The 16,077-nt window shown below is 42.2% G+C and overlaps 1 protein-coding gene across 2 annotated transcripts in view; it reads left to right on the forward strand.

Moving 5' to 3' along the window:
• The window catches only part of BMPER (BMP binding endothelial regulator), a 265,901-nt gene that overhangs the window by 61,905 nt on the left and 187,919 nt on the right, over positions 1-16,077 (forward strand). For both annotated transcript variants that reach the window (XM_019925711.3, XM_073809815.1), the window contains exons 4-6: positions 7,889-7,971; positions 11,506-11,596; positions 15,599-15,681. In XM_019925711.3, coding sequence (XP_019781270.1) covers positions 7,889-7,971; positions 11,506-11,596; positions 15,599-15,681 — 257 coding nt within the window. The remainder of the gene's footprint in view (positions 1-7,888; positions 7,972-11,505; positions 11,597-15,598; positions 15,682-16,077) is intronic.

The following is a 16,077-nucleotide window of genomic DNA, read 5'->3' on the forward strand; positions in this document are numbered from 1 at the left end:
AAGTCTAGGGGGTGGGGCTGCCCGATCAGGTGGCCCAGAAACAGCAAAGATTGGCAGACCTGTCTTCTCTGCTTCCCTGTACCATGTGGCATGAACCGATTTCAAAGACCATACGGTTGGTTTCATTTAAATAAATATGGCAGTTTGCATGCTACTCCCCCCCACCCCCCATAAAACAAGACAAAAATAAACCAGTAACTTGGAGCATCAAAGTTGATTTTGGAAAGAAAAGGCACCCTCCTGAAAATTAACTTAAAATGAGGTGTGCACAGTATGGGAAGAGGGGACCGAGAAGGTGTTGATATGTTTCTCATTTCTGAGGGTCAGTAGGTGCTGGTATGCTCAAGGACTTTCCTTCATTGTGTTCAGCCCTAGCTGACCTGGTCCATGGGGGACTGCAGGTGGGGGTCGGTGTTAGAAGAGACAGACTTTGGCATCTGAGTTGCTCCAGGAAAACTTTGCTGTTTCTGGAGGTGGAATAGTGAATTGAACTAGTCTACCTGCCAAAAGAGAAGACAGGACGTCCAAGGAATGTCATTCTTTCTCCATTTCTTTTTCCCTGTGTTTTGCAGGAATAGCTGCAAATATTGGTGCTTACTATTTATTATTAATGAAATGAAACATTGATTAAGTACTTGCTACACACAAAGTATTGTAAATGACCTAGAATAGGTGTTTGAAAGGACAAGTCTTCTTGGAGTAGGAGCACAAGAGCACACCCTCAGTGGGGAAGTTTCCAAGAAGGCTTCCTAGAGGCTGTGACCTTGAGTTGAATCTTGAAAGAGGAGTTAGCCAGGCAAAGAAGGAGAGCCTGGGTGACCTTTGTGTCCTTGTGGGGATGATGGAGTTGGAGGGAATGGAGGAGATCTGGGTTTTTCAAGACGGGACCAGCATTTGCGAAATCATAGGATGAGATTATCCGGCCATATTTGGGAGAATTCTAAGTGCAGCATGTCTGCAGTGTGGGGAGTTTGGGAGCAGCAGCAAAGAGAATAAATAAGTGAGTCAAGGCCAGACCTGAGAGTTGTATACGTTAAGAAGTTTGAATTTTATAGTAAAGTTCAGTGGTTTTCCATCCTGGCTGCACATTAGATTCCTCTTCCACTTCCTACCACCAGAGACTCTGATCCTACTGGTCTAGAGAAGAGAACTTGGGGATAGGTACCAGTATACACTTCAGCTGGGTTGAGAACCATCAGTCATTGATAGAGTTCAGGTATGTGAATGAGATAATAAGACCTGGATTTGAAAGAGCGCACACTGGTAGCAGTGCAGGAGGATGCCTGAAAAAGGACCCTATCCCAGCCAGAAGCAGTGAGCCTGTTGTAATAGTCCAGGTGAGGAACAACCAGCAGCTTAGTTGAGGCAGGAGTGGAGGGAATGGAAAGATAATTGGAAGAGAACATCTGGAAAGTGGGGGGAGGAGGGAGCAGGGTTGCGGGGGGGAGTGATGGAAAAAGGAAAATGTGGTCAGCTTGCCACAGAGAAGTCTTATAAGATAATAAGATAAAGGTTGAGTGTCCCCTTGGATTGGGCACGTGTAGGCAGCTGCAGCCCAAGAGAGTGACGTTTCAGTGAGATGATAGAGGCAGAAGCCGGATAGCCTTGAAGAACTTGAACGTATTTAAAGAAGTATTCGAGTTCATTAGGATCAGGGAAAGGTGGATAACCCCTGGGACCTAGATGGAGTTGCAGGAATGAAGGGAAAACACTGGAAAGGTAGGTTGGGGCCATGTTGTGAGGCCCTTGGGTGCCAGGGGTTAAGTTATTGGTAACGATAAGATGCAGTTCTCTGCTCTTAGGCTAAATGTTAACTTGAAAAAAGAGAGGATTAAGACTAGAAGGGTGAGACTGGGTGGAGCTAAGGCTCATTAGATGGCCAATGCTATCTTTTTTATGGTCCTGATGATTTTTAACAGCTATTTTAACAACAGAATGATGAAAATGTGTAGTATTCTGTCTCCCTTGGCATAATGTGGCTGCTGAAAAAGGTCACAGCTAATAGGAAAAGTGAGTTTTATTGCTTAATTGTGGATTCAATTTGTTTGTGTGCTTCCTGTTTCCATTGCCGAGTTGACCAGTTGACTAGTTAACTAGGCCAAGCGTCTCTGCAGGAGTGTCTGTTTAAAAAAGTGCTCTGAAATTCTTCCCCACCCTGAAAATATTTAATATAAAAAGCTGAAATAAATGTACAAATGGCGTGTAGCTAGTTTAGGCTTGTTTTTGTATTATTTTAGTTTTGTATAGAAGAATCATTTGTGGCTACATATGATGGTTTAGCTCAAGGTTTCCCAGCCTTGGCACAGTTGACATTGTGAGCTGATTGATTCTTTGTTGCGCATTGTGGAGTGTTTAGCAGCACCCCTGGCCTCTGTGAACTAGAGACATGTAAGCATCTTTATTCCCGACCTGTGACATCTGAAAATATCTCCCAACATTACAAAAACTCTTCTGGGTGGGGAATTGGAGGGGGAAGGCAAAATCACTCTAGATTGAGAGCTGCTGGTTTAAATATATTACAGTGATTTAACCAGAAAATAATCACTTCTTCCTGCTACAGTATGGATGGTTTTCATGATGCTCGTGGAATCTAAAAAGCTTTTTATCACCCGAAGAAAACTAATGAATGTTTATAAATTGCCTTGTCGAAAGTTTATTTAAAAATATTTAAAGATAAAGGAAAAGTGACTTTACTGGTTGCCTAACCATTTCCCTGCCTGCCCAGCTTACCCACTTTTCCATTTAGTTCCTGGATCTGCTATCATTTAATTTTATAAGGACAGAGTTGATTTCCCCCCCCACCCCCGCCCCGGGCCATGAAGTCCTCAATGCAAAGTATATTATGAATTAGAAAGTGTCCAAATAATTCTGCCAATTTAGACCTGTATGTGAAAATGAGGATTTCATACAGGACCAGGTTCTAGTGTTAGTTTCACACCAAATGCCTTCTAACTTTGAGTAAGCCACTTTAATCTTTTTTGTGCAAATTTTCTTATGTGTAAATGAAAGAGAGAAAGTAGATTATCTGCAAGTTTGCTTCTAGTTCTAAATATCTAAGATTGAAATCTTTTGATTGCTTCTTTGGGTTGCTCCTCCACCCCATGACACATCCCTCAATGCAGTGCAACCCAAAATGTGCTCTGCAGGTCACTAATGGTCCAGAAACGACGGTGCCGGTCTACAATGAGAAAAGTACAGAATTGGAGAGTAAGCAACTAGAAATGTTTATCATGATTCTACAAAGTAATTCTATACCTGTTACATATAATAATAATAATTTATATTTTGCCTTAATCTTTTAAATTTAATTTTTTTAGTAATCTATTATTATTTTATAAATTTATTTATTTACTTTTGGCTGCGTTGGGTCTTCGTTGCTGCGCGTGGGTGGGGGGCTACTCTTCGTTGCGGTGCGTGGGCTTCTCATTGTGGTGGCTTCTCGTTGCGGACCACGGGCTCTAGGCATGTGGCCTTCAGTAGTTGTGGCTCACGGGCTCAGTAGTTGTGGCTCACGGGCTCCAGAGCATAGGCTCAGTAGTTGTGGCGCACAGGCTTAGTTGCTCCTAGGCATGTAGGATCTTCCCAGACCAGGGATCAAACCCATGTACCCTGCATTGGCAGGTGGATTCTTAACCACTGCACCACCAGCGAAGTCCTATTATATATATATATTTTTTCATGTGCTTCAAGAAATCCTTTCATAATTGAGATTTTATTGGTGGTTTTGAGGATCAGTGCACAGACATTTCAATTTGTACACAATTCTCAACATACATACCAAAAACCTAAAAAATCATATAGTTGTGATTCTTTTCTGAACAGTTATTCCAGTGACTTTCCAGCTTAAAATTTGGGGGCAAATTTTCCTTCACAGGATATCAGGTACCAATATCTTCAAATATTGATATGCTGTTACATTGTAAGTCCCACCGATTCACAATTTAATATCATATACACTACATACTCAAATTGTCAGTTGTTCACAGCACATTAACAGTTACTAGAAGAACTGGATTACCACCACCAAAGATGTTACAGAGTGCACAAAATTCTGCCCAGGAGAGCCAAGATCAAGGGGTGAGTGGTTTGCTTTAGGAGACAATTCTACCAAAAACAACGTGGGAAGAGAAGTAATTTAAAGTGTTTAAGACATTAAATGCACAACTGACTCCAAACTGCCATTTAGTGTGCTTTGTATTATAGGATAGAAAAGCTACCCTCCATCTGTGGAATGTTAAGCTGACACCCAAGACAATCAAACCTCCCATATTCAATATCCCACTATTTTCTGGTTGTACCAAAAAATAAACAACCAGCAAATGATTTCACCTCTTAAAAAAAAGCATTTACACTTAAAAAATGGGATGAGGTGGGATTCCTTCCTTTTTAAAAATGTTTCTAGAGCTACTAAAAAACTTGCATTTACAAAATAGTTGATAAAAATATTCCTCTGGGTTGTACAGAAGGGAAACAGGGACTACTGATAGGACCAGGTGTGTGATATTAATCAGACTTGGCTTCTTTCTCTCCTGCTTCATCAGAAGCTGGGCTCTTCTCATTTTTAGTTTCTCCATTTTCTGCAGGTAAGTCTTCTTTAGTCTCTTGGTTAGCCACTTCAGCCTGTTTTCCCTTTGCTCCCCTTTTCCCTTTTTTTTTTTTTTTTTTTTTTTTTTGGCAGTACGCGGGCCTCTCACTGTTGTGGCCTCTCCTGTTGCGGAGCACAGGCTCCAGACGCGCAGGCTCAGAGGCCATGGCTCACGGGCCCAGCCGCTCCGCGGCATGTGGGATCTTCCCGCACCAGGGCACAAACCGGTGTCCCCTGTATCGGCAGGCGGACTCTCAACCACTGCGCCACCAGGGAAGCCCCCCTTTTCCCTTTTGTTTGCACTTTTTTGTCAGAAGATTTATCCTTTCCTGCCGCCTTTTTTGGCTTCCTTTCCACTTTTGCAGGAGCCGGTTTAGCTGACAACCTCGCCGATCTCCTCTTGGGCTCCTCGTTCGCCACCCCCTTGGCGGAGCTGACCTTCCTCTTGGGCATTGTGGCGGCGGGGTGGGCGCGTGCCGGGTGCGTGCTGGGTGCCTGCGGGCCGCGGCACGCCGAGAGCCTTCGCGAAGCTGGGCTGCCTGGCCGCTGCCGCTCCTCCCAACGCCCGAGCTGCTCACTATTATATTTTATGAAAGTATTGGCCCACATTGTATTGGAAAAATAAAAGCAGAACAAACCTTTCACTAGAGATGGTTTGAGAAACACTGCCTCAATGTATGATGGAGAATTTGCTTTGCCTCTTTTTCTACCCTGGCCAATAGTAGTTATTTAATATATTCCTCCTCTGGAGTTTCAATGAAAAGAGGGACAAGATATTGCCTGTCTGCCCTATTAACAGCATAAAATTGGTGGTAAATAGATTTTATTATAAAGAAATTTGCCTTACAGAGAATAAGAAGTAAGTCTGGAGTAAATCTGAGGTTCCCTTTGATTGTGTGTATGTGTGAGTCTTCACACAGCTCATGTTAGTGTCTTGCATTAAGATGTTTATCTTAGAACATGAACCCAAAGAGCAGTGAAAATGTCCTTTCTGAAATTATCTTATCCCCAAGAATCCCTTACATATGAAATCTACTAGGATGCTTTGTCTATTGGAGTCTCCAAAACCAATCAATGCTGTTGAGGGTAGGTAAGGTATGGATTATACTTTTGAAAGAGGTTAACGCCTATATTTTTGAGTCTATTCATTCATTCAGACTCATCCGGCATTTGGGAAAATCTATTATATGGACTTAGGTGTGGTAGACTGACGTGTCAACAAGGGCAGTTAAGCAATGAAGCTCATCATAATTTGACCTGGGTCTTTATATGTTAAACTGTGGTGGAGGAGCCAGCCTTCCAGTTGAGTTATTTGAAGCAGAAAACATTGCTGGGTTCCCTGCATTGTGGACCACTGGTGCCAATACCTTTTACCCCATTTTGGGTGGAATAATCCAGAGAGGTCTGCCCTACTCCTGGAAGCCCTTTGCACATGGCCTGGCATTGTCTGGGAACAGTCTCTTGGCCTGCAGTTCCTGCCTGGTCTATATGGGCTTGTAGTGTACTTCCTCCTTCAAAGTAAAAAAGGCAAGCTCTTTGCCTGCCCTATTAGCAGCATAAAAATCACTCTTTCTTTCAGTTTTTTTTTTTAATCCAGAGGCTGAAAATATATAACATATTTGGAAACTCCACTGGCAGACTTGGCAGGCATTTCATATTTACTTGGACTTAACATGAATTGGATTTGGTCTTCTGATTTCCCCACCTCCATCTCTCGGAACAAGTTATTTATTAACCGAGTAAGTCTGTGGTAGTGGATCAGACATGCGCATGGCACGTCTTTTGTAAGTGCGTTTGTTCCGTAAGATTTATGCTAGCCCAAATTATTTTATACTTGTTTTCATTGTTGAAAATTTACTGTGTTCATTCTGGGTTTGGCGTAAGTATTTGTAGTGTGCTAGGCGTTCCTGTGGTTGAACATTTTATCGCTGTAACACTTCATGCAAAGGAAATTAAAAAATATAGAGTGAAAGCATTTCCTAATATGGTTCCAATCAGCTGTGTACTTTAGTAATTTGATTTGTAGGAACTAGAGAGAAGAGTATTACTGAGCTCTTTTCAGTCATTCATAATTCTCTGGGAATTCAAATCATGGTTCCAAGTTTATGAAAACATCTATTGAAATCTTAAGTCCTTTATTTTTCTGTTTGTATTGAGGTTGTTTTTTTGTTTTGTTTTGTTTTGTTTTTTTATTACCACTGCAGTATCTAAAAGAATTCAGAGAAGGAGGTGAGTCTCCTCTTTGTATCTTGGACAAGAAAAACTGATGGGAATTGAGGTTGATTGGCTTGGCAGAAGTCAGTCACTGGTACAGAGGGGCAGGCCCTTTTATTTCTGCATTATCCCATGTGTCTGTTCCTGCTGCTGTACTCCTTGGGCTAAGCAGTTGGGCTATAATTGGTAAATTCCATTTGCCTGGTGTGCTCCTAATAATCTATTGTGCAATTACTAGTGGCATAGCCAGGTGCATCTTCCTGGAAAATGTAACTCACAAGGTGGAGGATGTTATTTGGGCAAACTAATTCAAGATCTAGGTTGTGATCCTTGCATCATTATTTCTTTGGCTCTTTCTCTACAGAGACTTAAACTTGTTTCCTTTTCTGAGAATCTCTGGCCTTTGACTTCTGTTTTTGCCAATGAATAAGCATGACTTCTGTTTTGGCTAGTGAATTAACATGTGATAATCCATATATTGTTAGTTTCAGATTTCCTTAATCTAGTTCACACCTAAAAGTAAAATCAAAGTGAAATATGAAATCATAGCTCTTAGAGCTTGGAGGCAAGGCTTGGAAGGTTTCATCTGTTGAAGACAGTAGTAGCTTGTCAGGAGTCTTAGATGGGTGTAGAATTTTGCAATCATTTCCTATATTTTAATTTTTTGCTTTTATTTCTTACCATGTTTTACATTTCCCTCTTGACCTTCAGCAATCTTAAGTTCATGTAGTGTTGTGTAAAGTCCCCTTTCACAGTGGTGTTTTGAGCCCTGGTCCTCCTCATACTTGACTAGGCATAAATAAAGTCACGAGGTTATGCATTTTGGCCAAGAGAGTTCATCAATCAGTGGTTTTCTATTTGAAAATATAGTCTGTGAGGTTAATCTTTTCAGTAGTCAAAGAATTAATGTAAGCGAAAGCTAGTGGATATTCAGCAGTCTTAGTTGTGTTTGGAGGAAAATAGCCAAGGAGCATGGTGGTTCCTATGATCGCTAGTTCTGGCTTAGAAGACATAACTTCTTTTGCTTCAAAGATAAAGGAAACCCACATTCATTCTTGGCCTTTCTTCCTGCTTCTGTGTTTCGTCTAGGTTGTACCTATGAAGGAAGTACCTATAACAGCTCCTTCAAATGGCAGAGTCCTGCTGAAGCCTGTGTCCTGCGCCAGTGCCAGGTAAAGTCCATCTATTTTACTCTCCAGTGAGAAGAAATCCATAAAGTCCTCTTCAGAAAACCTTTTCCGATATCACAGAACAAAACTCCAAAGAAAAAAGCAAAACAAAAATGAGAAACAAATGAAAAACCAACTGTATCCTTGTCCAAATTTATTGTGACAGTCACCATAACAAGACAGTTACAGGATAGATATTGCATGGGACTTGCTTCCAGAAACGCATAGCAGAATTGTTCACCATTGTTAAACTGTGCCTGGAAAAACTCTGAGAAGATGCATATGTCCTTGGGGAAAATTCATGTCTTCCTGTGAGTCAGCTTTGCAAAACACAAATTCTTATTAGCAGAAAGAGGTATTGTTAGAGGATATATGTTTCCCTTTTTTTGATTTAGAAACATTTTGAGCAGGAGCCAGTCTGCAGACTGTGTTAAATCAAAGCAATTAGTACATTGTAACCTCAGTGATTTCAACGCAACAAATTTAAGAACCACCAGTTTGGATCCTAGGGAGCCCACTGTGCCTGGTGCTTGCTGAACTCTGCAAAGAGAACTGTTTCCCTGTGGCTCTAATCGTTACAGGTCTTAAACAGGCAAGATAAACCAAAGGGGAAATGAAGAATTGAAATTGTCTAATTCCTTTTCTTTAAAGAAATACTCTGTTAAAAAAATGATCATCTAATTTTGACATAATTTAAAAATTTTTCTCTGTAGAGAAGATACTGTTAAATCATTTTCCCCCAGTCTCATTTCACTGTTCAAGGGTATACTTTTGCATTTAAAGGAGAACCAAGGTTAGTATAATAATGCATATTTCTCTCTGATCTTATCGCAAGTATATTGACATTTAGTTTATTGAAATCTAAATTTTATGTAATCATGTTCTTTGCATAAGCCCACAGTGGGCATGTTCACTCGTAAGATCTTCAGTTACTTGTTCAGTTAAATGTTCAGTTTATTTATGTAGTAATCTAAATTATTTATGAAAATAAGCAGTAGTTAGATATGAATAATAGATTAATTGACTCAATAAATATTTGTTGAATTTTTACCCTGAGTTATACATGCAATCAGCTTTATGGAACAAAATAATGACAGCAATGACTTTTAATAACATGAAAAGCCCACATTCATTCTGAAATTTGCATCACCCCATCCCCACCATGCTTCTTGACCGACGTGATTTCCAGTCTTTGAGAGGGACACTCCGAAAGCCATGGTTACACTGTCTTTCAAACAAGATGATTGCATGCCTTTTGGAGTGTAGTGTAACATTTTTATACAGTAGTCAGAAGTCTTGACAGTCTTCCAGTTGCATGGACCAGTGGTGAATTTTGCTGCCTTTGGATGAAGGCTTTGTTTAAATTAAATGGAAACTATTATCTGGGAGGGAATATTCTGTTGACTGAATAACACATCAAGGCTTCATCAATTGTGAATATCGGCTTTGGTCACTAGCCATTCACCAGCGGCCAGAGAGAATGTTGCAGGAATATCGAATTATTACTGGAAGAGATCTTAAAGACCAACATCCCTGGGAGTGAGGAAATGCTGAACTATAGACTGGAGTTCAGAAAGGGGACGTTAGCTACCAGGAATGAACTTTGCCTTTTAATTTTTTTCCTTTTATAATACTTTGCCTACGCCCTGTTAGCTAGTTTCAAAATATTATTTCACTCAATAACCATAAAAGCAAACTTCTGTTAAGGTAGTTACAAAAAGCTGCTCCTCTGCTCAGCTGGTACCTTCCCACTCTTGCTTACTTTCTTCCTTCTTTAGGGAAGGAGACTTCATCTCAATGCAGGAAATGACCATTTACTGGTACCCATCAGGGAAGTCTTCCTTTAAGATCCTCCTCTGCACAGTGACACCATTGCAACCTCTCTCTCCAAGATCTTCTCTTCTCAGGGTGTAGAATCAGTAACAGAAGAGAGAGTATAGTGTAGTGAGTAAAATATGGGCATTGCCATTCACATAACTTGTTACTTAACCTCTCTAGACCACATTTTCATCACCCATAAAATGAGATAGTACTACCTCATAGGGTGGTCGTAAGAATAAGCAACACTGTCATTTAAAACACTTCTGGCTGAGCTTACAAGTACTGGGTACAACTAGATACCAGACAGATAACAGCTAGTCTAATGATCTGGTTTATTTCCATTTGAGTTGAAATCCAACTTATTTCTTATGTCTTTGTACTGAAGGAGTTCTGATGGTGGAAAATTTACCTTTATTTTCCACTTTTAGTGTCTTACTGGAAGAGGAAAATTTGAAGATCAGAGACAGGAAATTCATGCTGGGAAGTAACCTGAATCCTCCATCTGGATTGCAGATACTAAAGGGAAATTGATCCTGGGCTTTTTGCATTGCTTCAGTTACATAACTAAAGCCCAGTTCCTTTTTTGATGTTGTATGTTGCTGGTATTTTGGCATTTTTTTTCCTTCACAAATGTGATATAGACCACAATAAATTCCCCTGGTAGTGGAAGCCTCAGGTCTGACAGATATGAAGGCAGTTAGGATATAACCTTCCTTGTTGGATTGAGATGATATGGTAGCAGAAACGATGAAGAAAATTATCTAGTCGTCAAATTGTTACATAGTTTTTTAGCTTTCGTTACCACTCCCCTGAAAACAAAATTAAACAAACAAACAAACATACAAATCCATTTTATAAAATGGGTAGAGAATATAGAGAAAAATCCCTCAAAGACCAACTCTGAAAATTAATTAAAAAAATGTTTTAATCGACATTAAAATACTAGAGTCCCAAGATCAGTTTGCAAATGAGTCCCTTGATTTCATTATTAAGACCAAAAGTGTTTATTTTGACAGAACATAATATGAACGTTAAAATAGTTTTATGTAATCTCTTCATCTGATGACTGACAGACACACTGTCTGCGAGGCCCAGAGAAATTTCTAAGATTGCAGAGCTGGTGTCTAGTTATTCCTGGAAGGGTGGTGAGGATTTAGGTCTCCAGATGCCAGTCTGGAATATTATGTTTGTACTCTGCCTTATAATTAATGGCTTAAAGTGCAATAACAATTACAGAAAATATAGTCAGTGTTGAAAACTTAAAACAATTGTGAATGAACAGCTAGACTCTGTTAGCTACTGACTGACAGCATGGAGGTTTTAAATACTAGATTTAAAAGAAAGGAAGGACTGAAGGAAAGAAGGAAGGAAGAAAGAAAGAAAGACAGAAAGAGAAAGAAAGAAAGGAAGGAAGAAAGAAAGAAAGGAAGGAGGAAAGAGAGAGACAGGGAGGGAGGGAGGAAGAAAGAAAGGAAATTAGAGTCAAAGAGAAAGAACTAGAACAGGGAATAGAACAGGTACAGGATTTGCACTTTGAGATGGGGCGAGCTGGGGCCATCAGACTTCATTTGTGCCATATATCTCTGCACCTGACACCCATCCCACCTTTGCACTTTTTGTGTTTGAATTCTTCTCCTACTAAGTTGATTACTTTCCAAAAGTAAGTCCTCAGTGGGAATTCTCGGCTGACTTTCCTTGCGGTGTTCTGTTTTTCAGGAAGGCGTTGTCACAGAGTCTGAGGTGCGATGTGTCGTTCATTGTAAAAACCCTTCCAAGCATCTGGGAAAATGCTGCCCCACTTGTCCAGGTAACATTCTCAGGAAGGGGAAGGCGGCGAGGCTCCCTGGTATAGTACAACACTGTTGAAATCCCTCTGGGTTCTCACAGGAATGCATGATTTTCCCCACTCCTGCCTGGAATTTTTCTCACTTTACGTCTGTGTACCTAATGGGTTAGGAGAGCAAACTCCTTTTCTTAGAAGTGTCCGGTTGGACTCTGGCGTGTCTGGGATGACTGCAACGTGCTGTAGGTCTTGGCAAGGATGCTTCAGGCTCCGGAGGCCTGCTTTCCACTCCACAGGGCCACAGGTAACGCTTATTTTGGAAGGAAAGGCTGTGGCTTTCGCTTACTTCCAGAAATGTCTTTTTACTGCTTCATATTGCAATACCTTGGCCAGAGCTCGCCTTGGTGATGAGGCGACCAGATGTTTTCTGAACACCGAGAGCTGTGTCCCTAAGATGATTTAGTTAGGGCTTTGCTGGTCTCAGTTTTCGGCGTGGCGCAGTGAGTGGGACCCACTGTCTTTTTAGAGGGTCCCACGGCCTAGCTGACAGCAAAGGGATCTTTCCTTTCCAGTGGGTGGGGTGTTTCCTCTTACTTTTCTGTACAGGATTACAAAGGCCGCCTGCATCTTCTCTTGCCCTTAGGTACCAGCCTGGGGATTTTGAGGTGAGAGATTTTTTTCTGATCCCTTCAGCCTCTGGCCCATGCTCTTCGACAGATGTTCTGCATTTTGGGTTTTACTCTGCGTGCTTTTCCTCACTGGAGGCCATACTCACAACTACTTCTCTTTGCTTTTGATCTCCAAAGGGCCTTCTGTACTGCGAACCTCCCCGGGAATTGGTGAAGGCATCGCCATGGGATGCTTTGTGAAGATAAGCTCTTGGTCTCTTCCCCTCCACACACTCTGCCATGTGTGCAGACCGGGGCCCTTCCAGTCCAGCCTTCCCTCATCTTTGAATGACAATAAGGACAGTCTCTCTCCACTACTTCTAACCTTTCTGAGTTCCCTGGACAGTCTTTATTGAGCCAAACTTCCTTTTCACACTGGGATTTCTGTGAAGCTTGTATTATTGGATAAGCTTATGTGAAGGCCAGAAACCAGTTGAAAGTAAAATAATTCTTTCCATAATTCACTTATTTTGTATCTATCACACACAGTTTGCTTGAGTACTTTTCCCCTCTGAATGCACTGAATGCTTTACATCATGTAACCATCCTCTAAAATGCCTAAGGGATCTTTATTATGTTAGCTCACTGATACTCTAGTCTGCACATGGAAATCACCTGGGAAGATTTAAAAAATAAATCTTGATACCCAGGCTGCCTCCCAGACCAATTCCATCAGAATCTCTGAGGGCGACACTCAGGCCTCCCAGAAAATTTCTGTACACAGCCAAGCTTGAGATTGATAACAGAGCAAATTTTATATTCCATAGAGATTTAAAAGGTATCGAAGCTCTTAAGTATTAATTCAGTTCTGTTGAGTAGACTGTTGCTTTATTGATATAGAATCAACTTGGCATATATAATATTCCTTCTCACTTAGGAGATAGTCATATTTTTAGTCTGCCTTTGAAAGTGTGCATATACAAACAGCAGAGTGAATTTATTTCAGCAGTTGAAGTTATCATATTTGAGCAGTTGCTTCTCTCACTTTGTTTTTGAGTTGCGTTCCGAGGAAGGAAAGGCTGAGCTCTGTGATTGCGTATATTATAATGCTAAGTCCCCACCACCATCCCAGTGAGGGATGAAGTACTGTCTGTAGTTCATCCAGGAAGAAATTTGACTCAGTGAGTATAAGTACCTGCCCAATGCCCAGGAGTGAGTAAGGGCTAAAGGTGGGCTTGGGGTCTGGCCCCTTTTCTTTCTTGGGCCCCATACTGCACTACCTCCCCCTATCCCCACACTGTGATAATTTTTCAACTTGGGTCCAGATGCCCTAGGAGGCAGATCTTTAAAAGTTAGCTTGCCAGTGCTATACACCAGCCCCCTGACACCTGGGCAGGCGCTGTGCCCTTGGTTATGGGGTCAAGAATCAACTTTACTCTCTCTCCTTAATTTCAAAGGCCAACTTTTGGGATGCAAATCAGAAGACTCAGAAGAGGCCACATCCAGAATGCATTATGCTGTGTCTTGGGAAGGAGCCCTCAGCCAAGTCTAGATAGGGACAGTTAAGTGAAGCCTTGGGGTATTATCCTTGTAATTCAGAAGGACTGGCATCTGTCATTGATCATGGAATGGTATTCCACATAATGACAAACACATACAGCTTGTGGTCAGTTTCTTCCTGAAACAGATTTCAGGGCATTTTTGGTTGTCTGCTCCTTCCTTTTCATCTGACTCTTTGCTCAAGGAGGTTGGGTCGTGATGGGAACAGTTTGCGTGCAATTTTCATTTAAAATTTCCTTATTTAAATTGTCAAATGTAGATTGTGCAGTTAACCTGTCTGGCAATCCGTATGACAGAACCAGTGGTGCAAACATATATGAAAGCATTGGAGACCCTTTGTTGGAAGTGTCCTTTGAAAAGAGACAACTGGGCACCTGCCATTATTAATGGTGCTGAGATAGAGCCACTGGGAGGGTCCCAAGCTTAGCAAGTCTCCCTGCATCAAAGGGAATAGCAGGAGGTAGCTGATGACTGACTGGCTCTGGGTGTGAGCATCAGAAAGACCTTAAAGCCACAGTTCACTCAGCCATTCAGCTTCAGTAGCATTTGTCCCCGTGTCTTTCAGTTGAACAAAGGGCTCCATATCTAGCTTTAAAATGAATAGGTCTAGTGGCCAGGTCGGGTGGTTATGGGCAATGCTCATATGTTCAGATATTCCCTTTGTCAGGAACCAGCTGCTTTGAGAGTTTGGTGGGTTCTGTTGATGACTTCATTGGACAGGCCTTGAACACCTACTCTCAGGGACATGAGTCAGTCTTTCACAAGAGCCCCTTTTGCTGAGTTTCACCCATTGGAAGTGCTGCTTCCAGCACTGTCTATGTGGAAAGTGACCTCAGCTATTCTGGCAAAGTACCTCGTGATGACAGTCCTGAGGGAAGTGGATTTGCCATTAGCTGACGGTCCTCCCGTGGCCCATGTGACACAGGGTTGCTGGCCAGCCTGTGCTTCCAGTCGCCTGTGAGATCACTTGAGAATACAGCAGGGACCTGGTCGTCTTTCTGAATAGGAGGCACCTCCTGGGCTTTTGATCCTATATTTAGCCAAGCTTAGTGGGGGCATCTTAGGCCCTTTAGCAGCACGTAGGGTGGGGCTGAGAACCTGTGTGGCACCTCCAGCCTTGCCTCTGTCCTTTCTTCTCTTGGTGCCTGCCCTTCTGTATGGTATGGCCAGTGGGTCAGAGCTGAGTTCACATCCCAGCTCTGCCACCTGCCCAGCTGAGTGAGTTGCTTTCTCTCTCTAGGCCATGTTTTCCTCATCTGTGGGGACAGTGATAAGAGTTTGTGCTTTGTAGGCTCACTGAAGATGGAGTGAGATCAGGGGTGTGAAGGGTCTGATAGAGGCTGGGGGCACTTCTGCCGCTCCAAGTGGCAGCTCTTCGTGTCATTTGCTCCTTAGTTCATCCATGACTTCTGTTGCTTGACCTTCTCTTTGCCTCTTCTGACCCCTCTGGGATTTGGTTCCCTGGCTGTGGTTAGGGTAGTCCTGGTGAGCTCCTCAGGCTCTGCAGGGCTCAGAACCCTGCACTGATGCTGCTTAGGCTGACCTGGCTTCCAACGTCTTATTTGATTTCTAGTATCTTCGGGTTTCTGGACCCATGTCAATCTTTGGTATTCCATATATATATATATATATATATATATATATATATAAAATTTTATATCTATATTATATCTATCTATCTATCTACCTATCTACCTATCTATCTATCATTTTACCATGAAGCATTCTTGTTCTCTGGTTGAAGAGGACACTGTGCTAGGCGGGGGTGAAGGTGGGGATGGATGTGCAGTGGATAGAAGGATAGTGTCGAGCTGAATCAAGGTGCTGCCCTAAATCGAAATTCTTCTTTGCTTTCTAGGCTGTGTGTTTGAGGGGGTGCAGTACCGAGAAGGGGAGGAATTTCAGCCAGAAGGAGACAAATGTATCAAGTGTTCCTGTGCTGTAAGTACTGCCCTGGATGTTCCAAGGGCGTTCCTTCTGGTTAATTGTGGCTGGGACTCACCAAGAGCAGCCCTAGGTCTCCTTATGGTCTCTCCTCCTCTCCCTCCTGATGTGGAACCAAGGGAAAAGCTCATCACCCTAAGGCGGGGTTCTCAGCCTTGGCGGTGTTAACTTTCTGGGTTGGGTAGTTCTTTGTGGTGGCAGCTGCCCTGCGCATTGTAGGATGTTTAGCAGCATCCCTGGCCTCTGCCATTGGAGTTTAGGAGCACTCCTCCCCTCAGTTGGGACAAGCAACAATGTCTGCCGACATTGTCATGTGTGTCTTGGAAGACTGATTGACAACCACTGGTCTAAAGAGTGAGGGAGAGAGGCTGATTCCCTCCACCTATATTCTTT

This window comes from Tursiops truncatus, chromosome 9, assembly GCF_011762595.2.
Source record: "Tursiops truncatus isolate mTurTru1 chromosome 9, mTurTru1.mat.Y, whole genome shotgun sequence".
Classification (NCBI taxonomy): Eukaryota; Metazoa; Chordata; class Mammalia; order Artiodactyla; family Delphinidae; genus Tursiops; species Tursiops truncatus.